The 27,932-nt window shown below is 31.3% G+C and overlaps 2 protein-coding genes and 4 non-coding genes across 6 annotated transcripts; 2 read left to right on the forward strand and 4 right to left on the reverse strand.

Moving 5' to 3' along the window:
* Window positions 1–603: 603 nt before the first annotated feature.
* On the reverse strand, window positions 604–691 carry LOC124892527. The gene has a single exon (XR_007050301.1). It is a non-coding gene; the product is annotated as a small nucleolar RNA snoR114 (small nucleolar RNA).
* Window positions 692–696: 5 nt separating this feature from the next.
* On the reverse strand, window positions 697–767 carry TRNAG-GCC. Its single transcript has one exon. It is a non-coding gene; the product is annotated as a tRNA-Gly (tRNA).
* Window positions 768–10,823: 10,056 nt separating this feature from the next.
* Window positions 10,824–10,911, reverse strand: LOC124892538. The gene has a single exon (XR_007050310.1). It is a non-coding gene; the product is annotated as a small nucleolar RNA snoR114 (small nucleolar RNA).
* Window positions 10,912–10,916: 5 nt separating this feature from the next.
* Window positions 10,917–10,987, reverse strand: TRNAG-GCC. Its single transcript has one exon. It is a non-coding gene; the product is annotated as a tRNA-Gly (tRNA).
* Window positions 10,988–18,053: 7,066 nt separating this feature from the next.
* On the forward strand, window positions 18,054–23,045 carry LOC107865280 (uncharacterized protein At1g76660). Its single transcript, XM_016711583.2, has 2 exons — window positions 18,054–18,416; window positions 21,458–23,045. The coding sequence occupies exons 1-2, from the start codon at window positions 18,315–18,317 to the stop codon at window positions 22,679–22,681; spliced, it is 1,326 nt and encodes a 441-aa protein (XP_016567069.1). The 5' UTR covers window positions 18,054–18,314; the 3' UTR covers window positions 22,682–23,045.
* A 2,022-nt stretch (window positions 23,046–25,067) lies between these two features.
* LOC107865289 (BTB/POZ domain-containing protein At5g41330) lies at window positions 25,068–27,354 on the forward strand. The gene has a single exon (XM_016711591.2). The coding sequence runs from the start codon at window positions 25,634–25,636 to the stop codon at window positions 27,029–27,031; it is 1,398 nt and encodes a 465-aa protein (XP_016567077.1). The 5' UTR covers window positions 25,068–25,633; the 3' UTR covers window positions 27,032–27,354.
* Window positions 27,355–27,932: the final 578 nt, after the last annotated feature.

Raw genomic sequence — 27,932 nt, forward strand, 5'->3', positions numbered from 1 at the left:
TAAAAAGTTCTCCAAACTTGTTAGTAAAGTATTCTTTTATCTCCTTTCTAGAAAGTATACTTAAAACACAAAGTTAATCTTCAACTCCGACGTCATAAGTAAAAAAATATTTCAATTTTATGGTGAAATCGGACATTCGCTATGAAATCATGATTCCAAATTAATAGTTGAATATGTAATTTGAGATCATGACTTCAAATCTCAAATTCTCCAGAAATCATGATTTGAAGTTTGAAATTGTGATGCTCATACTTGCACAAATTGTGAACAATTGAGTCGTCACATACATCTTTGATATAATTAATATGAAATATTGTGCATCCGAGCTCTTTTTTTTTTTTTTTTTTCTTTTCAGATGTGTGAACGGAATAACCAACACAATGGAGAACAGAGGCGGAGCCAGCCTTCTTTAGGGGGTTCGTCTGAACCTCCTTCGACGGAAAAATATACTATTTATATATGATTAAAATTATTTTTTATGTGGTTATAGTAGGTGTTGAGCCCCCTTCAATTTAGTTTTCTTTAAATATTGAACCCACTTAAATCCTGGCTCTGCCTCTAACCGACGGTGATGGAGAATAAACCAATGAAAAAAAACAAAGAGAGCTCAGATGCACAATATTTCATCTTATATCAGATGACTGTGACAACCCCCATTGTTCACAATTTGTGCAACTAATCGTCACTGCCCTCGAATGCACCAGCCGGGAATCGAACCCGGGTCTGTACCGTGGCAGGGTACTATTCTACCACTAGACCACTGGTGCTGCTTGTTCCATTAGCTAACGAAATTCTTAAAATATATGAGGCAATCCATATCGATCTAATGAAAGTGAAGGGCCCACGACAACAACAGAACGTCCTAAATAATCGATTTGTTTGCCAAGCAAAGTCTCATGAAATCCTCCCTTCTTGCCTTCAACTACATCCAAAAATAAATTTTTTTTGAGAATTCAAGAGAAGGTCACGGTGAGATGTGTCGTTTATCATTATGATAAGTGTCAAGTCGAAGTGCATTGACGTATGCAATTGAACCATGTTCCTAGAAATTATTATACCTAAAGTTCAACAAGATTAGCATAATTGTACTAAATATATCTCTAATAAAAACTAAATATCAAATTTGAAACAAGAAGTACTGTTGAAATCCAGTGAAATATTCTTCGATCTAGAGGTGATAATAGGCTGACACAGCTTACCTGAAATTCTACGTATAATACTTTATCACTATGATATCACAACACTCTAGATATTATTACCTTATGTCAAGATTATACTTTTAAAATTTGATATTTAATATCTACTTTTAATTATAGGTTACACCAAATTATTGAAATCGAACTAAATCGAATATCGAACATTCATGCCTAGGTGGAATTGACATTTGGATTTGCCTATTTAAAGTTTGAACAAGTCATAAATCATAATTGTCTAAAAAGAAAGAAAGTGACATGTTGTATAATTGCAGAATGATACAAGAAATTTCCTCCTTGACAAGAAGGAAAGTTCAACTATTTTCTTATCAGTTTGCCAAAATGATGGCAAACTAAACTCCAAGTAGGTGGCATCCTAGGAAACATATTCTTGGATCCTAAACAGTTACACTATAACTTTTTGAATATAAAATATATAAAATCTTTGAAAGTACATTAAATTTGGGGGAAATTTTGTGTTTATATGTAGTTTGTTTTTTTTAACCCAACGTACATTGTCCGGTACCCGCATTGAAGTTTTGACTAATCCAGATCACCCATTGAAGGGACCATTCTGCGGGTAGCGCTCCCAACAAGATTTCTTTTTAATATCCAGGTCTCGAATCCGAAACCACTGCACCACAGCTCAGGTTACTTGGTTATATGTAGCATTATAAAAAACAATCTTCCAATATATTTGCTACTATATTCTTTGGCCAGTTTGTTCACATATAGATTATTTCACTAGAGACATACCTAAAGATATTAAAATGGGAACTCTCGATTATGATTGTTAAATTTATTGTCACGTAATCAAGAGATTAGGGTTTCAAGCTATGAAAATAGCCTCTTGCGAAAATATAGAATACGACTGTGTACAATAGACACTTCCTCAAACTCTGCACAGATATAATAGGAGTTTTAGTGCACTGACTAAGATAAAGGATTCACCTGTAGCTTTGAAACATTATTGTTAATTAGGTTTTACTGAGTCTGCATGAATAAAAAAATGACTAAAGTCATAATCAGTTGCCTAAATTTAGGTCTAATACTCACCAACTTTCTATAATAGTATCTCCTGGTTAATTGTTTTCTTAATTACATAAAGAAACTCTACCTTCTCACACTTGGCATATGAGAAGAGGAATAGAAAAAAATAAAAATAAATTAGGGGGAAGAAATTAGAAAGCATAAATTTTGGTTGTGACGTATCTCATCACCCCTTATTTCTACTTGGTAGACTTTGTACAAATTTAGGTATTTATTTGTCCATGTTCACACGTACTCAAGGTTGGTGTGCATAGGTGCAGATTGATACCAGGTTAAAAAGATAAATTTATGTATTATGCTACGAAAAAATTATTAGTATATTTTTAGAGATTGATCTCAATATATATATATATATATATATTCTTTATTTTCCGGTAGCTGTCAAGTCTTCAGGGAACTCCCAAAAGGGAAACTTCATTTAATTGTGGATTTTCTCCATGTAAAATATGTTCTTCGTTATTAAAATTACATCTAATAAGGGAATTATCTTTTAAACGTCTGTATTTCTTTTCAAATGAGATTGTTAGATTTAAATATTCTAACTTCTTTAAATTATCTATTTTTATACTACTGTTCTTCTTTATCCTAAAAGAGGGTGTAATGTTACTACACTGTTTTCTAGCTGTCTGTATTCTAAAATTCCTATAGTTTATACAATATCTAAAACTTTCTAATCTACACTTTATCAAACTTATATAATTTACTAAATTTATAAAGTCTGAAATAATGATTACTTCTGGTAATTCTATAGTTTCTAATATTTCTATTTGATTTATTAGTCTTTGTTCTATTCTTAAAATATCGTTTCTTTGTCTTATTTCTTTATATAAATGATTATATTCTCTTTGTATTTCTCTCGCAAAAGGATGCGTTTTCATGTATTTTTATCCCAAAGGAATACTTACTTGGTCACAACGTCTTCTATAATAGCCTATTCTTCTATTATGGTTAAATATGTCAATACCAGTTTCCTGTAATTCCCAACTTATTTCACTTACTAGTCTTTGAATAATTCTGATTGTGAAGTGTCTATACATTTTAATAAATCTAAATAAATATTTAAAAGTATTTATAGCTCTTCTTTCTCTGTCTTTTGTTTTATTTCTTCGTATAAAAATCAATATCTATGTCGTTATTATTAGCAAATGGATGTCTTTTTATTTATTATTATTTCAAAACTTAAGATGTTTTATTAAATGATATTCTAATTCAGATATTGTAGTAATTAGTTTATCTAAGATTATAGGGTCTTCTTTTGTGGTATTAAGTCTTTTATATTCTATATATAAACAATACAAATTATTTTTGATTTCTTTTAATGTTTTTGTATTTTTAGGTGGTATATTCATTAAGCCAAATAAAAAGGGTGTATATCTCTTAAAATCTTATCTACCCAAAGCTCGTGGTTAATATAAGTTATTTGTTCTCTAATTTTCCTTAGTCTATTATCTACTTTTTCTAGTTCAGTCCAGACTTCTTCTTTAAATGTTGGAGAAAGTTCAAATAATTTTATACTTAATTGTCTTTGTTCCAATAAGACGTTATACATTTTTTTAAGTTGTTCTTTTAAACTTTTCTAAGACCAATAATATTCTGAATCTAATATTATTAAACCCTCTTAGAGTCTAGGCTTTCTTTTTATGATAATTATAAAAAGATAATCAATTTACCCTAAAATCCTACTTATAATCAATTTATAGGATTTTATCAGGGTTCATGGTCTACTCAGCCATGAATCAATTTGCTCAAGACCCAAACGCAGACGACGATTCAAGAATGGAGTTTGACTCAGGGGCTTTACATAATTTGAATACGTAAGCACTGACGATATCTACAAAAGACAAAATTACAGACGTATGCAATATCATATAAATAAATAAATAGACGGACAAGAGTTAAGAACCGTCGGGCTCACCCAACTTGCAAAGTCTTGCAAAAAGTCTTCTTACATATTTTATAAAGGATTTGAAGTCCAAAAAATGCCTATAAATAGCACCTAAAAGATGACTTCAAAAGGTGTACCAAAGAGAGAGAAAAAATCAAGAATGAGAAAGTTTTCATAAAGTTCTTAACTTTTCTTAAAACTTCTTAGTTTCCAAAGTTTGTAAGTTATCTCAAAAAAAAAAAAATGTGTGAAAAGTGTGAAAAATTTTCTTTGTTCTTCATGAAAAATTTTCTTTGTTCTTCATGAAAAATTTTCTTTGTTCTTCATTTTTTGGTAGCTGTCAAGTCTTCAGGGGACTCCCGAAAGGGAAACCTCACTTCTTCCTTAAGACATGTAGGTAGTAGTTACATAGGTCTTTGTAATTTTCTTCCAAGTTTGTAAATTTATGTTTGAATTAATTAAGTTTATATTTTCCTTCACATATGTTTTATTATTAAGATCTGGATCACCGGTGATTTTTCGACAGTTTTCCTGATCTTATAAAATTTGTAAATCACTTATAAAAATACCCTCAGTATATGGTTACTCTCTCAGTGTTTTAGCAGTAACGATAGATTAGTCTGTGAATACCTAGAGATTTGGAAAGTCCGAAGAAGATTGAAAAAAGGACTGTTGTTATTCTCCCACGGTGTGATTAAAGAAGATTTTGCCAAAATACCTAAAATTGAAGAGAAAGAGATGAACAGGGTATAAAATAAAAAAATATAAAAAACTTAAAACATCTAAAAATAATATATTTTGGGAGAAAATATACTTGGACCTTTATGACTTGAACACTTATATTGGACTAAGGACTACGAAGGAGGGAGTACTGAGTATGATTTTACATCATATTAAAACAAACTCACGATATTACTGCTTTAAAATTTTAATATTACTCACCTGCTTAAATAACTTAAAAAATTAGTTACCTGCTTTAATAACTTGTTATAATAATTTATTTGCTATGTTTATCTGTCTATTTTATTATACTAACTAGATCCACTTGTCTAAAATATATATACTACTTATATATACTTACTATATATATATATATGAGAGATTTATATATTAAAGATGGAAAAATTTTAATCATTCATTCGTATTACTTAGTGGTCCTCCTAAGGAAGTTTAATTGATAAAAGGTTAGAGAAATTGCTCATTATATATTTCATTTTCCTCGTGTAGCACTTGTGAATAAGAAAGAAGTTTATATGATAGGATGATATCGACTTAAAAGATTGTCATATAATTATATAGTCCCTTTCTATATGCTAGGACAAAACAAAAACAAATATGGGGCAAAATTTGAAAGTTAGACACGAGGTCGTTTGGTAGAGTGTATAAGATAATATTGAATAGGGTGTATAATTAGTAATGTTGGAATTAATAGTATTGGGATTAGTAATGTTGGAATTATTTTTTATGCAGTATTTGATTTGATGTATTGAAAACAATATGTATTGTCATATTTTAAAAAGAATATTATTTGTTTACAAAAAAACTCTTGACATACAATAACTTTGTATATTTACTTTGTAAAGCTTTATTATTCTTTTTATTTTTTTTTAAAAAAAACAATATAACAATAGTAATAACTTATTTTGGAATTTTAAGATTTAATCATTCACTTGCAAAAAAAAATAATTTGTTATCTTTTCTTTATTTTTTTGTTGTTCGCACTTTGTGGTGCTCTTAAGTTGGGAGGATAGTGTAACTTTTGAACGAGGCAATTGCATCGTTGTTAACATAAAATTATGTTCCATAAAGTGTTAAATTTAAGAATTTTTTTTTATTTGTGATACATTCTATTTACAAAATTAAAGCTATATGCAACCATGCAATTTGTTTCGGGCTTTGACAAATAAGTATTTTTTAAGATAATGGAGTAGTTTTTTTAATGATTAAAATTATTTAGAGGAATATTACCATATTGAAAATTGAAAAGAAATAACACATATTGAATAAAGTAAAAAAAATTTTAAAAACATTTAAAAGAATTTAAGGGCATTTTTGTCTTTATTAATATTTATCCATGAATTACTAATCCAACCAAATTGGGTATATTAGTTATACACCCTATAATACCATATAGAGTATATAACTAATACATGTATTAATTATACATTACTCCTTATTTACTACCAAACATTGTATTAATTTATCCCACATTTTAGTATATGGATTAGAAAAATAAACCCTCCTACCAAACGACATTGATATATAGTCATGTCTATGGTTGGACAATAATTCACTATTTGATCTTTTTCCTTTTTGATTTTCTATCTAGTGTTCAGTATTTATTTTTGAAACGTGATTAATTTAAATTTACATCAATAAATTTCATTTAATAGTATTCTTTATCAAAATCAACTCCATATATCCAATAAATAAATTCTAGATTTCTGACTAACAATTTGCTCTTCATTTGGAAATGATAGTCATATCTTGGTTTGGACAGTAACCACGGTCTGCTCTTTCATTAAGTAATGTAATAAACAATAAAAAAAGGAAAATATTTAGGGTGCGTTTAGTACGAGACAAAATTATTTATGAAAATGTTATTTTTGAAAAAGTCATCAAAAAAGAGAAAAATAACTTCAATCACAACCTCACTTATATATGAAAGTCATTTCCTTAATAATTGCCTGTTATGATCGGACAAAATAAACAAACCGCAAACAAAAGAAAACAATAAAAACACATACAGATTTTACGTGAAAATTTTTGCGGGAAAAATCACGGGCAGAGGCAGAGCAAATTAACTATGAAGAACAGGATTACAAGGTGTAGACAATAGTCTCAATTTCATGTATATAAAACTATCCGAAACAGCCCACTAAACGCACTTATATAATACGTGCGTACAAATAAATCCTAAGCCCAAAAACATACAGGTCGGGATTCGTTGATGCAAACCACAAAAAATCACAAACTTGATCCGCACCGTAAACTTTCAGGGCCAAATCAACAAAATTCGAGTCACAAACTCTAACACTATATATCTCGGGTTGTTAAGTTCTAATCTCATATTGCTTGTTTCAACACACACATGCGCGCGCGCACATATATATATATATATATTTTTGTTTCTTAACCAAAATAATGCTAATATTATTACTAATTGACAAAATAAATTCTTTCTTTAATTTCTAGCACATCTATTGAGGACCCTATCTAGAAGCCTTTTTTCCTAGATAAAAGTTGTATTGTTCTTGAAAAGTAGCCATAAATCTTTAGAAGTCTTTTGTGTGTAAAATCATAGTGAAAAGATTTGGTTGAAAAGGTGAAACTATAGTTTTGGAAAAGGATCTTTATTATCCCCAAGTGTCTTTTAATATTATCATCATCATCACAAATAGGAACTCTTTTTTCTTTCTATTTTTCATTTCAAATAAAATATTTTGGAATTTGGACTTTTAACTTCACAAAAAATTGTAACAAGTCACAATGCATTGAAGACTTAAGAGTCGTATAACGAAAAAAAATAGAGGAGACATTCATTTAAATAGGTTTGATTTCGAAGATTGATTGAGCAAATAAGTCAAGTTTAAATTAACTTTATTATGTGAAGAGTGTATTTATAACGATACGAATTTGAATTAGACATATTAATGAATAATGAAGAATTGTTTAAAAAAAAAAAAAGACAATTAACAAATGAAAAGAAATCATAAAATGAGAAATCTTAATAGCTCGGTTAGCTGACTATATGAAATACGACTTACTTAGTAAGGATTCGATTTGTCTTATTGGTTTCTTCATTCTTTGTTTCTTTTTAGGGGTATTGAGCCTATAAATTGTGTTTTTTTTTTTTTTCTCAATTTTAAATAGTTGCTATTTCAATCTCGTTGAATATTTTCCCAAAAAAAATTCTACGGTTACTTTGTTTTAAGAAAAATATATATTCTTATTCGCCCAATTTACAAAAAGTAACCTTCTTTAATGCTTATAATAAATAAACACAACGATTTTATTTATATCACTTCTAATTATTATAATTAGAAGTGAACAAAATAGTGCATGTGGATGAAAATTCAAATCTGAACATAGATAATAAGTAAAAAAATAAAACATCATTATACTAGCTGTCATTCCAGCTCCCGCAAATTTGTTATTTGAATTATCTATGGTCCGAGCTATTGCAACCTGCATGAAGTAAATGATGTTTTATTTTTTTACTTATAATGGTGTATTTTAACAAATCTTGATTTTTATTTATTTATTGAGTAGAAAATAAGGGCCTAGTGTGGAAAAAGGAGAGATACGTGAAAATTTATTTGAGAAAGTTATAAATATTTATGTTTCGACCAACTAGTTTATCCACATAATCGCAGTATACACTATTAGTGTATATAGATATGTTTATTATATGTATGGTTCATGTATATTATATGTCAATACTCCTAATAAAGCCCACTCATGTTTATGTATATCAAATTCAAAAGGGCAAAAACAAAGTTCTATGAAGCAATTTTCAATATTTAACATCTAAATATTTTGAATTCAATCAAAAAACAAAGAATACAATAGAAAAAGAGAAGATGAATTTATATATTCATGTACCTTGTATCCTTGTGAAGATCTATATATTCCTTTTGGCTCACTATTGTTGTTAGTCTGTATAAAGGCAATAACATATATATATATATATATGAATTTCAAAATTATGGTAAAACTAAACTTGTTTAATCTTTTGCACACAAAATCTTCAAGTTTTCTGATTGTAATTTTCGAGTTTTTAGATTATTATCTTTATATAAATGGATTTATATATTAGCTAAAGCAGTAAATTGGTGTAACATTATCTAACCGCAACCAATTCAGCATCAATAGCATCTACTAGTGGAGGCATATTTTTTTTGATAATTCTTTTTATTGGAACAGTTCCAGGAGGACAACCTCTACCTTTAACCATATCATCCTTGACGATCGACTAGTTGATGAGTTTTCTGGATTTTGTTTTGTTCTCAATAAAGTAAGTTTCATCTGTATATTCAAAGTGTAAATTATGTATATATCACAAAATCGTATATGCATTTTTAGAAGCTCAACTTAAAATGGACATTTAAAAGACATGCCTGGGGATGAAAATAATGATTCTTCATAAGCGGATGATCAAATGCGGGTTGTTTGTAGAAATCCACACAATCATATGTATCTCCATATATAGTCTGTGAATTAAAAACTCATTAATTTATTAATCAATCATTCAAGAGAATGATAAACAATACCTAATTAATTGTTTTGACCGCCGGTTTGTTAATAAATTTAAGTTGCTTCTCCAACTCTAAGTCTTCCGATTTGGATAACTTTATTTCTCCTTGAATCCCATTGTAATTCAGAAAAATATATATAGCTCCAACAAAAATCGTCCAAAAATTCTTTGTTGCATCAACATCGACCAAAATACATGAAATTATTTTATAAGCATGAACTTTTTAGTCTAAATTAGAGTAATGTTTAAGCAATCAAATAAACCAACATAAATTGAAAGCACTAGATAGAGGACTAACCTGATTTATTAGATGTAGAAAAGTTGCAATTATATGAGCATAAATCACCTTTACTAATATTATGAAGATGTTATTATATAGGGAGGTGACAAATTTAATTTGTTTTTTGACCAAATTCACATAAGGATTTTCTCATAATAAATATTGATTGCTTATTTATGACTATAGATCAGACTAGCATTAGGATTACATAAAAGCCAAATGCATGGATATTTTTTACTGACTAGCCTATCACTAGAGTCCATTTGATCATTTTTTATTTTATTTCAAAATTAATGTTTGGTTATAGAAATTTTCAAATCCAACTCAGAGGACTTCAAATGTTAAAAAGTGATCCAAACTTGTTAATAAAGTATTCTTTTATCTCCTTTCTGTAAAGTATAATGAAAAGCATGTTAAGCCGTAGTATGTTTTTTAAGAAGATCCTTCCCATTGCGTCTAAGTTCCCTCGCTCCCAACAGTTTCAGGTCATGGTCTAGGTCAATGAACTAGTCTTGTCCCAGTAGCGGATGTAGAGTAGAAGGTGTGGGTTCCCGAGAACCCACACCCGCTACCGTAAGGTTTAAAATTACTTAGAAAAATCATCAAAAGTTATAAATATTAATAGGTGGGAACCGATAATTAAACCAAGGGATAATTTAGTGGTAGGAAAGGAGTCTTGAGAACCCCCACAAGTTTGAAATTCTGGATCCGTCTCTGTCTCGTCCCCTTAATCCCTTGTTGTAGCCATCATATTCCCTAGCTCAGAATCCAAAAGAGAAAAAAACGACTGCTATAAGGATCTCCAGTCCAGTCGAGCCTACACAAGTTAATCTTCAACTCTAACTATATAAATTTAATATTTAGATATGTGATTTCAAATCTCAAATTTTCCAAAAAAACATGATTTAGAATTCCAAACCGCGATGCTAATGCCTGCATAAATTATGAACGATTGAGTCGTCGTCACACGCATCTTGATATAATATGAAATCTTGTGCATCCGAGCTCTCTCTTTTCATGTGGGTTATTTCTTTATTTAATTTAACCCACATGAAAAGAGAGAGGTCGGATGCACAATATTTCATCTTATATCAAATGAATGTGACGATCCATTGTTCACAATTAACCGAATAACGAACGCGGGAAAATCAAAAAAGAGAGCTCAGTTGCACAATAATTTCATCTTATACCAGATGACTGTGACAACCCATTTGTTCACAATTCGTGCAATTAATCGTCACCGCCCTCAAATGCACCAGCCGGGAATCGAACCCGGGTCTGTACCGTGGCAGGGTACTATTCTACCACTAGACCACTGGTGCTGCTTGATCCATATGCTGAACGAAATTGTTAAAATCGAAGAGAGAATTCACATTGATGTAATGACAATGAAGGACCTATGAAAATGACAAAACGTCCTGAACAATCGACTCGTTTGTCAAGCAAAGCCTCATGCAATCCTCCCTCCTTGCCTTCAATTACATCCGAAAATAACTTTTTCATTTGAGAATTTAAAAGAAGGTCACGGCTCACGGCGAGATAAGTCATTTATCATTACAATAAGTGTCAAGTCAAAGTACAGTGATGTATGCAGATGCGGCATCCTAACAGACCAGTAGACTTAAACCATTCCTAGAAGTTATTGTAACAAAAGTTCACAAGATTAGCATAACTGTAATAATATGTCTCTGATAAAAAGTAAATATCAAAATTGAAAAAGGAAATATTGTTGAAATAATCTAGTGAAATACTCTTCGATCTAGAGGTGATAACAGGCTGATGACACCACTTACTTGAAATTCTACGTATGGTATAATACTACTGTAACACTTATGTTGAGATTGTTCACAAATGAGTTACGTTTTAGCTATACAAAACTCTAGATATTACGTTATGTCATGATTATACTTTCAAAATTTGATATTTAATATCTACTTTTAATTATAGATCACACCAAGTTATTGAAATCGAATACCAAACATCCATATGCCTAGGTGGAATTGACATTTGGATTTGCCAATTTAAAGTTTGAACAAGTCGTAAATCATAATTGTCAATAAAGAAAAAAAAAAAAAAAGAAAGTGACTTGTTGTATAATTGCAGAATGATACAAGAAATTTCCCCCTTGACAGGAAAGAAAGTTCATTTATTTTCTTATCAGTTTACCAAAATGATGGCAAACTCCCAAGTAGTTAGCATCCTAGGAAATAAATTCTTGGATCCTAAACAGTTACATTATGTAACTTTTTGAATTTAAAATACAAAAAAAAACTTTGAAAGTAACACTAACTTTTGGGGGGGAATTTAGTGTTTATATGTTAGCTATAGAAAACAATCTTCCAATATATTGCTAAAACAATTGTCATCTGATCAAGAGATTATGGTTTCAAGCTATGAAAATAATTTCTTGCAAAAATATAGGATAAGACTGTACAACAAGCTTGGAAATTCTCACTTCTGATATCTCCAGGTCTTGTCACCAAAAATCAGTGGCGGGGCCAGGATTTTCATTGAGGAGGTTCAGAAATAAATTTACGAACTAATCAAAGGGGATTCAACATTTGTTGTATATGCATAAAGAATATTTTTAACGATCTAAAATAGTATAAAAATAATATAATTTTTTATCGAAAAGGGTTCAGATGAACCCCTGGAGCAAAGGTAGCTCCACCACTGCCAAAAACCTTCCCCGAATTCCGCACACACATATATATAACAAAACTTTAATTTAATATACCAAAAATGTCTTTATAAAAATAAGATATATTATTGCCAAGCAAATTAAAATGGAGGAAGTGATAAGGATTCACTTGTAGCTTTGAAATATTATTGTTAATTAGGTTTTACTGAGTCTACATGAATAAAAAAATGACTAAAGACATAATCAGTTGCCTAAATTTAGGTCTAATACTCATCTTCTCCACCAACTTTTTTTAATAATATCTCCTGGTTAATTGTTTTCGTAATTACATAAAGAAACTCTTAGCTTCTCACACTTGGCATATGAGAAGAGAAATAGAAAAAATAAAAATAAATTATGAGGAAGAAATTAGAAAGCATAAATTTTGGTTGTGACATATTTCATCACCTCTTATTTTTCTAAACATATTATCACTGCGTCAGTTATTTTAGATTCTCGTCACGTCTATCTATTAAAAAAAAAAGGCAAAAGACGTATACAAACGTGTCTTCTAACTTGGTTTTAGTTTATATTATGTCCTTCAACTTTTTATATGCACAAGTAAACATTTAAACTATCTTAAAATTAAACAAATAGACACGTACGTATGTCCTATGTGCATGGCGTCCTACACGGCATCTCACGCGAATCGCCACGTAGGACATATGTGTTCCGCTTATTTGATTTTGTGCAAATTTAAATATTTATTTGTCCACGCTACGTAATTACTCAAAGTTGATGGGTATAAATTGCAAATTAAAGCCAAATTAAACGACACGTTTGTGTATTATGCTATAAAAAAACTATTGATATATTGTTAGAGCTTGATCTCGATATATATCTTATATTAAGAGTGGAGAAATTTCAATTATTCCTATTTGTGATACTTAGTGGTCCTGCTAAAGAGGTTTAATTAATAAAAGGGTAGATAAATTACTCATTATGTATATTTCATTTTCCTCGTGTAGCACTTGTGAATGAGAGAGAAGTTTATATGATAGGATGATATCGACTTAAAAGATTGTCATATAATTATATTGTCCCTTTCTATATGATAGGACAAAACAAATATGGGGCAAAATTTGGAAGTTACATACTTAGAATATTAGATTGATATATAGTCATGTCTGGGGTTGGACAATAATTCACTATTTGATCCTTTTTTTCTTTTGATTTTTCTATTTGATGTTCAGTATTTATTTTTGGAATGTGATTAATTTAAATTTGCGGTGTGACCCATGTTTGTGATTTTTTATGGGGTTTATGGTGATAGCGTAGGAATCGGTATGGACCTATATATTTTTGGGTCTAGGATTAATTTGTACGCACGTATTATATAAGTGCTTGTATTGGGCGGCTTAAATACAGCATTGAGACTTTCGTCTCCTTATTGTACTCATCTCCATTATAGTGAATTCCTTTGCCTTTACCTGTGATTTTTTCCGTCAAAAATTTTTACGTAAATCTATGTGTCCTCTTCTTGCTTTCTTTTGCTTTGTGGTATTGCTTATTCTGTATCAACATAACAGTTACCATGATTTACTCTTTCATTAAGTAATGTAATAAACAATATTATTACTAATATTATATATATACTGCTAATATTATTACTAATTGACAATTTTTTCTTCTTCTTTAATATAATTTCTAGCACATCTATTGATGACCCTATCTAGAAGCCTTTTTTCCTAGATAAAAGTTGTACAGTTCTTGAAAAGTAGCCATAAATCTTTAGAAGTCTTTGTGTGTAAAATCATAGTGAAAAGATTTGGTTGAAAAGGTGAAACTATAGTTGTGGAGAGGGTTCTTTATTATCCCCAAGTGTCTTTTAATATTATCATCATCATCACAAATAGGAAATCTTTTTTCTTTCTTTCTATTTTCATTTCTTGTTTTTTTTTTTGTTTTTTCATTCGATATTCGCTATTCATATTGGAATCCGACTAATTTAAATTCGTACCGCGTAGGACCCCGTTTGGGGAGAGCGCTCTCTACCAAGGATTTTTTCATATTCAGGGCTCGAACTCGAGACCTCTGATTAAGGGAGGAGCAACTCCGTCCACTGCACCACATCCTTTGGTGATAAAATTAATATCATCGATAAATCATTTTTCAAATCTAAATTCAAAGTTGAAGCCGAGCCGAACGAGCAACGACGGCGCGAGGCACCTCTTTTTGTTCTTGCCTCACTCTATTTTCAATTCATTTTAAATATTTTGGGATTTGGACTTTTAACTTCACAAAATATTGTAACAAGTCACAATGCATTGAAGACTTAAGAGTTAAGAGTCGTATAAGGAAAAAAAAATAGAGGAGAATCCATTTAAATAGGTTTGACTTTGAAGATTGATAGAAGTCACGTTTAAAGTAATTTTATTATGTGAAGAGTGTATTTATAACGATACGAATTTGAATTAGATATATTAATGAATAATGAAGGATTATTAAAAAAAAAAAAAGACAATTAACAAATGAAAAGAAATCATAAAATGAGAAATCTTAGTAGCTCGGTTAGCTGACTATCTGAACTAAGACTTTGTTGGTAAGGATTCGATTTGTCTTATTGGTTTCTTCATTCTTTGTTTCTTTTTAGGGGTATTGAGCCTATAAATCGTGGTTTTTTTTTCTCAATTTTAAATAGTTGCTATTTCAATCTCGTTGAATATTTTTTCCAAAAAAAATTCTACTCTTACTTTGTTTTAAGAAAAATATATATTCTTATTCCACTATGCCGAATTTAGGAAAAGTAACTTACTTTAATGCTTAAAATAAATAAATAAATAAATAAATAAACTAGGGTACTTAGTAAAAGAACTGTTCTCCGTCCCTATTTACTTGTTTATTAAATTTAAAATATCCTTAAAAGCAATAAATAAATGAATAATTTTATTATATCACTCTAATTATTATAAATCGTCTAAATATTAATAAATAAAAATGAATCAAAAACTATTTAACAAAATTATTTTTTGAATTTTCAAACTTAAAAGTGCAATTTTACTTTTAGGTCACGATTGCTAAGAGGAATACAAAATAATAAATTTCAAAATTAATTCTAAAATAAGTTTATTGATTCTTTATTCTATTAACTTATTATGAGATTAGTTATCCTTCATTGAAGATGAAGTAATAATTTCAAAATAAATTATTTCGAAACAGCATATTTTTCAATCAAACAAGCTATTAGTATAGTGTACGAGTAAAAATTAACAGCGAGATTATAATAATAGGTAGTTTAATGTAAATAAAAAAAAATGCTGAAAAGGATGAGGCAAGCGTGCACGTTAGTTCGAGAAAGGAGGAATTTTCAAGGGTGGGGCCTAACCTACGCCGGAAGGAACACGGAAAGAAAGGTGCGCACACGTGCGCACTCATTACCCCCTAAACTAAAAGTTCCATAGGTAAATTAAACTACTTATTTTATTTAATATATTACTAATATAATATAATAGACTAATTTATTATATTTAGCTTATAATATTAGTCAATAATTTGAGGCCCTAATATGACCAAATTACCCTCGATTATATGGTCGAATATATAGATTTGATTTTTATTGGTGATTTTACTTAGTTTTACTTAGATTTTTGTTGACTTGACAATAATGAAATAAGCATATTTTGTATAATCTCGTAAATAAGTTTGGCAAAAATATTATGTACGCAGATCTTACCCTTATCTTGTGAAGATTGATAAACTGTTTTTGAAAGACAATCAACTCAAAAGAATATCAAGTCAGATTTGAAAAGTAAATACAAAGTGGCGGAGCCACATTGAATTCGGAGGGTCATCCGAACCATCTTCGTTGAAAAATTATATTTTCTCCGTCCCAAATTATGTGTCACCATTTTCTTTTTGGTCCGTCCCAAAAAGAACATCGCAGTTCCTTATTTGGTAAGTTTTTAAAGACACAATTACAATTTTACCCTTAGTGATCCCACTTGATTTTAAATACTATTACTCTTTTCTTTAAGAAAGGTAATTTTGTAACTTTAACAAAGTCAATACTTATTTCTTAAATATCGTGTCCGGTCAAATGACGACACATAATTTGGGACGGAGGGAGTACTATTTTTACATGATCAAAAATATTTTTATGTATATTTAGTAGATGTTGGACCCCTTCGACTAGTCCGTATATTTATTTTTGAACTCCCTCAATAAAAATTTTGATTCCGCCACTGAAGAAAATATGATAATGAATATCGTTGTACTCCAAATAATATCGAAAAGAAATTTTTTGTTAAGAGTTACTATATTGTTAAATTGTCCTTATAAATCACTACTAAAGTTTTATGCATTTACTTAATGATAATATTAAAAGAAATAATAAAAATTTTAATTTATTAAAATGACCGACCATATTAAAATAAAAATTAAAGAATCACGAATTTTAGTAGCACATTGATTCCAATATTGACTAAATTCGTTTGTTTTAATAGTTCCTTTTAATTCTTGAATTGTCACTATCAATTGTTTTATTTTCATACTTATCTTTTGTTGCTTAATAGATTTCTATGTTGAAGTGTATTTTTGCTATTAATGTCATATGAATCTCATGAGGTTGAGCCATTCTTTAATAAGTTCATGTCAAAATTGTGATGGTTTATCAAATTCAACTATAAGGTGGAATTTATTTTTATCATGCATTTTCTCTTACAAATTAAAAGAAATTCAAATTTTGAATTGCATATGAAGAATGGAAGGGAGTCAAAGAAAGACTTGTATTAGTGTTTTGCCATTTTAGATAAATTAATATAATTTGATGTAATTGATTTGTGCGATCGAGCACTTTTGAATACTTTGCTTCTTTTTGTGATCAATTTATTACAGATTTAAGTTAAAATAGCCTCATTCTAAAGTCGATATCTAAGATATAAAATTTATCGCTCTAAATACACTCGCAAACATAGAATTTAGAAAATATTGGAATAGTTAGTAATTTAATCGATTTAACAAGGTAATCAATAGTACTAAATATTGTTCTTGTTATATTGAATCTAACAACACAATCTACTTAGTGTGAATTCATAAACGAGATTTCAGAAAAGTAAAATTAACAAAATCTTATCTTTATTTTAATTTTGTCCAGCAAAGCGACAATATTTCATAGATTCTCAGATTAAAATGTGATCAAATCAAGATTTTTCGAATTAAATAAAAAATATATTATCTCATTTAACTCTATAATTAAGAATCAAACCATACACAACAACTAGTAATTACTCCACTAATTAAGTCTGAAAACTAAAATCTTAAATAAAAGTCTTATTTTTTAAAAATAAGTTAAATTACATTCAATGTGGGTAGCAAAATTCAGGTGAAACATCAACCAATTCATCATGCCTCTATTCAATTCTAAAGAAACCCATTATAGTAATTCTCACAATCCTTTAAAAAAAATTATTAATTACTCTTTCCGTCCTATTATTTATCCACTTATTAAAAAAAAAAATATAAATAAATTATAATTTTTTAATTTTAAATCAGACTAATAATATTTTTAAAAAACGAAACAAGTTATTTATAAGTTTCTTAAGATTAAATTAGTAAAACCATCATAGAAAAAGTGTACGACTAATATGAGACAAAGGCAATAAAATTTTAGAAAATTTAACCTTTAATAAAGTACCTTTTTAATTACTACCTTTTACCAATAATAATAACCTCATTATTATATTTAAAAAAAAAATTAAATCACGTAAGTCATTGCCGTGTTTGACCTCCAAAGCTTCCAATTGCCCATGGCCTATACATATATAAATTACTAACTACAACTATATATATACATATTTGCATTTACAGAACTATATAATAAAATATAGATATATATTGATTAATATCGAAGAAATCAATTTATTTTTCTCCAAATTACCGTAAAGAGCTTGTGATTTTTCGATCGGAAAAGTGAGTTCCGGCGATGCTATAGAGCTGCAAAGTCGCCGGAGTTTAGAAAATTGTTGTCGAAGATGAGCAGAGTGAACGGAGTTGATAACACTTTGGAAACTATAAACGCAGCAGCTACTGCTATCGCTTCTGTTGAAAATCGTGTTCCTCAAGCTTCCGTTCAGGTTAATAATAAATTTGACTTCGATTTGATTTCGGTTATTTTCAATTTTGGAATATATAGATCGTTTTTGTTTTGCTTTGATTTGAATTTAGTTACAATTTTTTTACGGATTTTAGAATTATTTTGTGTTTCACTTTGATCTAATTCATTTTAGGCATTTGAAAGTCACTTTGATTTGAATTTATTTACATTTTTAAAGTAATTTTTAGCTCATTTTGAGTTTCATTTTATCTAAATCATTTTTAGGAATCTGAAAATCAATTCGAATTGAATTTAGTTACATATTTTAGGAAATTTAAAATTATTTTGTGCTTTACGTTGATCTAAATCTGGTTTTATATATATATTTTTTGGAGTTTTACTTTTATTTGAAGCTGGTTATAGCTTTTTTGTTTTTAATTTGTGGAGTTCGTAGATCGTTTTGGTGTTTTCATTTTGATTTGAATCTGGAAATTTATAGATTGTGATTGATATTTTTGAGCTCAGGTTAAGTTAATTTAAGCTTTTTTTTTTTGCAGAATTCTTAGTGAGATTCATAGATCACGGAGTTTTTGTATAGTATTTGTTCCTTGCATTAAGAATAGAGATTGTGTTTGGGTTATTGCACTATTTTGGTTACTGTTTGCTTATTAGTTGCATACGTACTTTTCATACTTATTTTGATTTGCTGTACTTGAGCTAAGGGTACTCCGGAACAGCCTTTCTACCTCCAAGAGGTAGGGATAAGATCTGCATGCACTTTACCCTTCCCGGACCTCACGTGTGAAATTTCACTGGGTATGTTGTTGTTGTTGCATTAAGAATAGAGATGTGTGTTGCGTGTAGCAAAGAGTGATGTTTAGCATATTTGATCTTCTGATTGGAAATTGCTTGGTATCGCCCTGGTATGAAATAGTAACTGTTATAACTGTTGTGTCCGCTGTTTGAATTTGGGATAAATCTGCATTTTATGCATCCTGTATAGCAAATAGTAGCACTTTTTCTGAGAAATGTGCAGAAAATTATGGCAATAGGTAAAGATTTACTCTTTGGATGGAAGTTCATTAAAAGAGAAGTTTTATTGTGGGGAAAGTTAGTGTACTAATTCTTTGCCCCCTGTTGGAAATTGGTGTGATGGTATGACAGGCAATTTCCAGGGAAGTTGGATAATATGCTTCACTGTTCATGATATGTGTGCTGTCCACGAGTGTACATAGGGCATATACTTGTTTGACCAAGTGAGTGAGAGAGGAGGGACTTGGTGGGATATGGTTTCAAATGCTTGAATTATGTCTGAATTGAGGAAGAAAACGACAAGGAGATGAAGCGACAGATGTTTTTAACCTCTTCCATTGAACTGGAAAAGGCTAGTCGCTAGTGTGAGAAACAAGATTTCTAGTAAAGTTACCGATGTAATACATAAATCATTTCCTTTCTTTCTTTTACTAATCGATCCAAAATCTAGAGAAGGTATTACTTTTGAAGTGGTGCCACATTCCCTCTTATTTTAGAAGCAACTGAAGTTATGTCCAACTGAAGTGATTTTCTTAATGTTGTTCCCAAATGCTATCTAGCCTATAGCATTTTTAGAAGTGATTCTTTCTTTCTTAAAGTGATGCAGTTATACAATACTCGGTTGTGCATTTCAGAAGGTTGAGTTAGCAGAATAGAATCTTCACGAGTTCCAGATTCAACAGATGCAGATATCATATTATTCCACTAATTAAATTTGCTCAGCTCGGCTTCTCATCTAATATAAGAAACATGAATTTCAATTTTTGAAGGAAAAAAGAAATAATTCTCATGTAAAATATAGTAGATACTTATGTGATTTACGCTTTTGATGCAGAAAGAGTGTTGTAAATTAATTAGAAAACACGCTGGATCTTTTGGACTCACTGCACTGGAAGGAGTCAAATCCAGACTATTATACATTATCAGTACCTTTTTGGTACTATTATTATAGTAAAATTATTTTGTCTATCAAAAAAGATCTTGAATTTAAGTCATCACTTCAGAGTGTCACTGCTTTTGGTCTCGAATCTCTACTATATTGTGTCCTAATGATACCATTAATTGCTTCATTGACACTTCTGAATATGTTCCAAAAGGCTAAATGTGTACTTTTTGTGATATCAAAACTCTTCCCATGAATTCAATAGAACAAGCCTCTAGATCTTCACTAGATGAGGCTGAAAGTGAAAGCCGGTTTACGGTTTCAGTCGAAGTCACAACAACATGTCCAGTAAAATCCCAAGGAACAATATACCTCCTAGGCCAAGTGAAGAGGCCAAAGCTTGTGAGGCACTTACATAAATGGCATCTGCTTGGAACGGATGGAGATAGAATTGTTATCATGCTCTCCAGTCACATCTGGAGAAATTGTACAAATATTTGTCATGCCTCCCTCTTTTTTGTTGTTTTATCTGGATTTTCTTTTAACCTTTGCTGATGTTCACAATCTTCTCAATGTTCTTATACTTTTATGATTGATCTTATCATGTAAGAAGGTTCATGGTACTTTATAAGAGCTTTCCTCTTTTTTCTTAATGTATTGTATAAATGAGAGGAGAAAAGAATTGGGAGAAGGTGGGTGAGAATTGAATCTTTTACCTTTAGGATGCAAGATAGAAGGCCACCGAGGAAGTCTTTTCCCCTTCATTTTGATCAACACTCTTGTGACATTCGCAAACTCAATTGTTTTTATTCCTGAACAAGGTTAAAAATATTTTCTCTGAGCTCTCTGACATTACTCTGGATTAGTCCAATTTTCTTTCACTGTTAAATTACATGGTCTAAAATCTCCAAGGTTGCTTAAGTCTGTTCTTTGCTTTTATTCCCTTGGCTGCTTGATTCTAAGAAACAACCAAATCGCACGTATTCTTGTTTTAAAACAGAATCTAGAAACAAGATCATTTTATTTTCTCTAATTCCTTGCCTCTCTTCTCTTGGGTCTTATTCTGAAACTTGCTTTGCGTGTTAGCATCTTGAACTTAACTGGGATATTGTTCTTCATTTTGTGTGAGTTCTCATTATCTCTTGCACTTTAAAATGGTTCAACAGAAACGAAGATGGACAAGCTGCTGGAGCATGTATTGGTGTTTTGGCTCTCAGAAACAGACAAAACGAATTGGACATGCAGTTTTTGTCCCAGAGACAACAGCCCCTGGGCTAGATAGACCTGCTGCTAATGCTTCAAGTCAAGCTCCTTCTATAGTGCTTCCCTTCATTGCACCCCCCTCATCGCCTGCATCTTTCTTGCCATCAGAACCTCCTTCAGCAACCCATTCACCAGTTGGTTCAAAATGCCTTTCTATGTCTACATATTCTCCCAGTGGACCCACCTCAATTTTTGCTATCGGGCCATACGCTCATGAAACTCAACTGGTCTCTCCACCTGTATTCTCTACATTCACTACCGAACCATCTACTGCTCCTTTTACCCCTCCTCCTGAGTCAGTCCACTTGACTACACCTTCATCACCTGAGGTACCATTTGCTAAGCTTCTTGACCCCACCTATCAAAATGTTGCTGCTGGTCACAGATATCCTTGTGCTCAGTATGAATTTCAATCATACCAACTTCAACCAGGGAGTCCGGTCAGCAATTTGATCTCACCTGGGTCTGCCATATCTGTATCTGGAACCTCATCTCCTTTTCTTGACCGTGAGTATACTCCTGGACGCCCTCAGTTCCTGAACCTGGAGAAAATAGCCCCTCACGAATGGGGATCTCGGCAAGGATCTGGGACTTTGACCCCTGATGCAGTAAACCCCAAATATCACGATAATTTCCTTCTTAATCATCAGAACACTGGTGCTCATCGTCTTCCAAAGCCCTTTAATGGATGGAGAAATGACCTAACAGTGGTTGATCATAGAGTTTCTTTCGAGATAACTGCAGAAGACGTTGTGAGGTGTGTGGAAAAGAAGCCAACGATGATGATGAGAACTGGATCAGTATCTCCCCAGGATGTAGAACATTGCACTAGACGACGGGAAAACCTGGCTGAAACATCAAATGCACAGGAGCATGATGGACATGAGTCTTCCAATGAAATACGTGAAGGATCATCTACTGACGGAGAGGATGGACAGAGGCAGCAGAAACACAGATCCATCACTCTCGGATCCTCAAAGGAATTTAACTTTGACAATGTGGATGGAGGATATCCTGATAAAGCTAATCTTGGCTCTGACTGGTGGGCCAACGAGAAGGTTCTTGGAAAGGATACTGCACCATGCAGTAACTGGATCTTCCCTATGATGCAACCCGGTGTCAGCTAACTAGTTTGCATCACTTTGGTAAATCCACACCATACTAATAACCAGCAGCAAATACCGAAAACTCTTGGTATCAAATTGTACAAGGACAAGACATTGAAGGGAATGATGTGCAGCAGGACTGATAAAGAGGAACTGATACAAACGAAGGCTGTTTTTTTTTCCGCGCACTTTCTGAACTTAGGATAAGATAGATAGAGGTGTATTTTAGGAATTACCATTTGATAAACTAGTTTTGCTCTCCCCTGAGCGAGAGTTTTACAGTTGACTAATAGACTACTTTTTCGCTTTCTAGCACTTCTATATGTAACATAATAAACTGATAAAACAGTGTAGAAGATAATGCTGATAATGATCATTTTGTTCCTCTTTGGTGTGACTTTATATGAAGAATTTGTCTTTTGCTGCTACTGACTGGCTTCAGTTCATTTGTTCGATTTGGTTTTCTATCATGTAGTTCATCAGCAATGTATGCAATGAATCAGCTATAAATGACAATGATCTCCATGTTTTCAATCATGTATATGTCACCAAGTGAGATTTTACAAATAACCGTGGTGTCTGGATCAACTTGCGCGCACCTCGACTAAATTCACGTGGTACCTTCCAGCAGATGGGAAGAAATCACCTAATATTTTAGTATTTGTCTCTATTGGGAATTGAACCTGAGATCCCATGGTGTTCACTTCAACTTTATTGAACCACTCGGTCAAATACAACTCAATTTTCAATTCTGATAAAAGAAATGAATCTCGAGCGTAATTTAATCTCAAAGTTGGCTCAATAAGCAGAAAATTTAATTAAAGATCATAAAAAAGAGACAATGTCACATCATTTCACCCATTAAGCACCGATGTGAGACTCGACAATTGCATAAAATGTAGGAATATCCTATGTTATTTAGGATTGAGGTGTAATACCTCTTTTATCAGAAGTAACATCAATCAGTAGCGGAATAAGGATTACTCCTAAGGGAGTTCAAAATTTGAAAAAGTGAACATATGAACGAGTCAAATGAAATTCAATATCTATATATATAAAATAAATCATTTTAATCATGTATAAATGGTATATTTTTTCATCGAAAGAGGTTCGAATGAACCACTGAACCAAAGGTGGCTCCACCCCTGACATCATCATCAACAACAACAACATACCCATACCCAATATACTCTTACAAAGTGGGATTTGAGGAAGGTAACTGTAGGTAGTTCACACTACTACTTTAAAGAGGTGAGATAGAAAAGTTATTTTTGATATATTCGGCTCAAGAAATTCTTTTTATTAAAAGTAAATTGTGAAATTGCAAGGAAGTAGGGTATGTAGCACCCAACATATAGTGATAGTAATGCATTAAGATTTGGAGGCCAAGTAAAAGAGCTACTACTATGCACATGTGTGGGCGCCGCCAAGATTGTTTGGTACCCAAAAATATTAGTTGTAACTTTCAATTGGGAGTAATTAACATGTGTTTGCCTAATTATAAGGAGTAGATTCTACCTAATCCCCCAAATATTTAACATTTGATTAAATGTTCTTTTATATGATTGACATTTTTTTCAATTTCAAGTTCCATCTTTCCCTAAATACAATCCCAAATATTTAGCATTAGATTAAATGTTCTTTATATGGTTGACATTTTTTTCAATTTCAAGTTCCATCATTCCCTAAATAATCAATTTCCTTAAAATAAAAGTTACATATTTAAATTCATGTGTATAAATTATCATACTCCTTAGTTTTATTTTACTTGATCCACAGAGTTTTATTAACTATTTCCTATACAATATTACATTTAGTAAACAACGATAAATTTTCTTAAAAAGTGTCAAGTAATATGAAACGAAAAGAGCTAAGTCACAATACTTCATAATTGAAATATTTTAAAAATACTTATAATAATCATAGAAAAAGCACATCCTCCATTTTAAAAAGAATGTATCAAAATCAGAGGCGGATTCAGGATTTTAAACTTGTGGGTTCTCAATAAAAAACTTTGAATTGTACCTTTTTTAAAAAATAGGTTGACCGTCTAAAAACAGGGATTAAAAAGAGTTAAAAAAGAAAATTTTTACCTATTTAAAAGCATAGAATGAAAAGCCTTCTAAAAATTAGCTGGAAAAAAAAATAAAGAAACAAACGCATCCAATTAATCCTTTTTAAAAAAAAATAAAAAAAATTCAAATATTTAAAAACAAAAATGTGGTCTATGTTGGATTGCTACATTAACCCTCGTGACATAAAAAGTCAAACAACTCAAAATTCTAGAAAACAAAAAAAAAAAAAAAAAAGAAGCCATTTTTGACCACTTGACTTTCTAGAGCCCCTCTTTTTAGCTCAATTTTTCTATTTTTAATATTAGCTCAATTTCACCATATTTTTCTAACCAATTAGTCATTCATACAACCACGAAACTTCCAAAATACTAATAATATAATTAATACTCTTCATGTTGCTTTTGAATTCAAAGATACCACCGTTCATTTTTCTTCAAAATCATGTCTATATATAGAAACCTCCATTCTTGAATTTTAACCAATTCACAAAATATCCCCCCAAAAAGCAAAAAAAAATAAAATAATCACTTTGAATTTCAAGAATTCTAAAATCTCAAGAAAAATAAAAATTGAGTCATTATATTGAATTTCAAGAATTTCCATCATTCTTGAATTGCCTAAATCCATAAAAATTGATTCTTTACCTTGAATTTCAAGAATTGCCAACTTTCTTGACTTGCCCAAATCACAAAAAGTCTAAAGAAAGCACAGAAATTGAGTCTTTACATTGAATTTTAAGTTCTTGAATTACCCAAATCACAAAAAATTCAAAAAAAGCACAAAAATTGAGTCTTTACATTGAATTTCAAGTTTCTTGAATCACCAAATCACAAAAATCTCCAAAAAAGCATAAAAATTGAGTCTTGACATTGAATTTCAAGAACCCCAAAGTTTAAAGATGCCACCTTTTGCCGGATCTCATCCACTTTCCCATGGTTTTTCAAGAAACTCAATTGATTCATATTCAAATATTGTGACCATTGATGTTGGTGGTCAGCTTTTTCAAACAACCAAACAGACCTTAAAACAATCAGGTTCAAAATCCCTTCTTTCTGAAATTTCAGGTTCAGATTTTGATGGTTCAATTCCTTTCATTGATAGAGATCCTGAGATGTTTTCAATTTTGCTATCCCTTTTAAGAACTGGAAATTTACCTTCAAAAGCTAAAAGTTTTGATATTCAAGATTTGGTTTTTGAGTCTCAGTTTTATGGTGTTGAGCATCTTTTGTTGAATTCCCAATCTAACCCCTCTCAGTTTGAGCCTTTTGATCTTGAAAAATCATTGATTTTGCCCTTAAGTGGTAGAGATTCACCTACTGCTATTGCCACTACTCAGCTTGGTGAAGTTCAAGTTGCTCATGGTTGTAAAATCACTTCATTTGATTGGTCATTGAAGAGAAAATCAACCATTTTGACACAATTTGCTGGTATTGATTCTATGTTGTCATTGTCAGCAAATGTTGTTGCTGTTGGTGCTACTGACTTTTCAGGATTACAGATTCTTGATGTTAGTAAAGGGTGTGTTAATGAGACTTTGAATTGGGAAAATGTGACTAAGTCTGGATCAACTGTACAAGGAATTGGTGCCTCAAGAGATTTGTTGTTTACGAGCTTCGAATCATCTAGGAGGAATTCGAATTGTATAATGGTATACGATTTGAATAACGATGGTTTTAGGCCTGTTGCTGAGATTGGACATTACGAAATCTTTGGTGCTGAATTGGATTCAGCTATTCCAGCTACTAAACTTAGTTGGATATCTAGTCATAACTTGTTGATGGCTGCTGGTTCACATAGTGGACCTTCTGGTGTTAGAGGGAACATTAGGTTCTGGGATCTAAGGTCCGGGAGCGCTGTGTGGGAGATCAAGGAAAACGTTGATTGTTTCTCTGATTGCACAGTTTCGGATGATCTTTCAGCTATACTGAAAGTCGGTGTGCATTCAGGCGAAGTTTTCATTTTGGATTTGAGGAATATTGGTAACGAAAATTCTTGGACTTGTCTTGGTGATCAAAGAAGAGTAACAAATGGTAAGAAAGAAGGTGTTGGGAGTAAAATTGAGAGTCATGGAACTCAAGTCTTTTGTAGTAAAGGCGGAAATTTGGAGTTGTGGTCTGAGGTTTTGATTGGTTCTTCGATTAAAGACAGAGTCTTTAGGAAGAACTCGATGGGGAGAGCGAAAGATAGTTGTGGAAATAAGATAACTCATTTCACCTTTGGAGGTAACAAAATGTTTGTTACAAGGAAAGATCAGCAATTCGTTGAAGTATGGCAGAGTTCAGTAAGGGGATTCTAAGTTCTGCAGCCTTGTTTTCGACAATGCTGAAGCATCCGTGTCATATCGGTCAAAAATGCACTACTTCTACAGGATCTGACACGTAATCCTGGTTGTTCAATCATTTGATAAATGATCATTATGAGTCGGACATTTTTGAAGAGTACGAGCAAACATAGTTGGCAGGAGTTTGGAAATTTTCGTGAGTGACCATCTTATTTTCAATATTTGATTCTTGTTGTTCATTATTACTATTAATTTATCTGTGAATACTTTCTTTAGTTCAGTGCACAAGTTGTATGTACATGAAGCAGAGTGGAATATCAAACTTTAGTTTACTACGATATGTTTTCGCATTATTCTACCTCACCATTATATTTCTCCATTCTCAAGACTCAAACTTTCCACTTTGTGGTAATATACTAGGCATGTTGTTGTTGTTGTTGTCTGAAGACTCAAACCAGAAACTTGTGATCAAGGATGGAAGGATCTCATCTGCCCGACCACATCCCTGATGATTATTGGTTTGGGGCCAACCCTAAGGACCAACCACAACCTTCAAACCTCGGGGATGATGGGCCCATCCCTCTACCCTTCTCCACTTAAATACCAGTCTTAGTTCGCATGGCACATGCTCGAACCGCTGAACCTAAGTCACAAGTCCCTCAACCGTTGTCACTTGAACTAAGCTCTCGGGGGCTTACATATCTCATGCATCCTTACATGACATTTCTTGCAGTTACACTTTGAGATGCAAGATTTGCTCTATATATGCATAACCACATAAAGAGGAAAGGGTATGCCAGTTAGAAGTTCTGAAAAAATTATCTTTACGACTACTTTTTATTTCTGAGATAGTAATAAAACAGCAATTGTTTTATTACTATCTTTAGACGTAACATGAGCTTAGCTAATTGTTTTC

Source organism: Capsicum annuum, chromosome 1 (assembly GCF_002878395.1).
Source record: "Capsicum annuum cultivar UCD-10X-F1 chromosome 1, UCD10Xv1.1, whole genome shotgun sequence".
Classification (NCBI taxonomy): domain Eukaryota; kingdom Viridiplantae; phylum Streptophyta; class Magnoliopsida; order Solanales; family Solanaceae; genus Capsicum; species Capsicum annuum.

What these genes read in the sequence shown, in the direction of transcription:
- LOC107865280 (XM_016711583.2), top strand. Translation starts at nt 18,315, where the DNA reads ATGAGCAGAGTGAACGGAGTTGATAACACTTTGGAAACTATAAACGCA. An exon ending in TTCCTCAAGCTTCCGTTCAG is followed by an intron (nt 18,417 to 21,457) that starts GTTAATAATAAA and finishes ATGGTTCAACAG; the next exon opens with AAACGAAGATGGACAAGCTG.
- LOC107865289 (XM_016711591.2), top strand. Translation starts at nt 25,634, where the DNA reads ATGCCACCTTTTGCCGGATCTCATCCACTTTCCCATGGTTTTTCAAGA.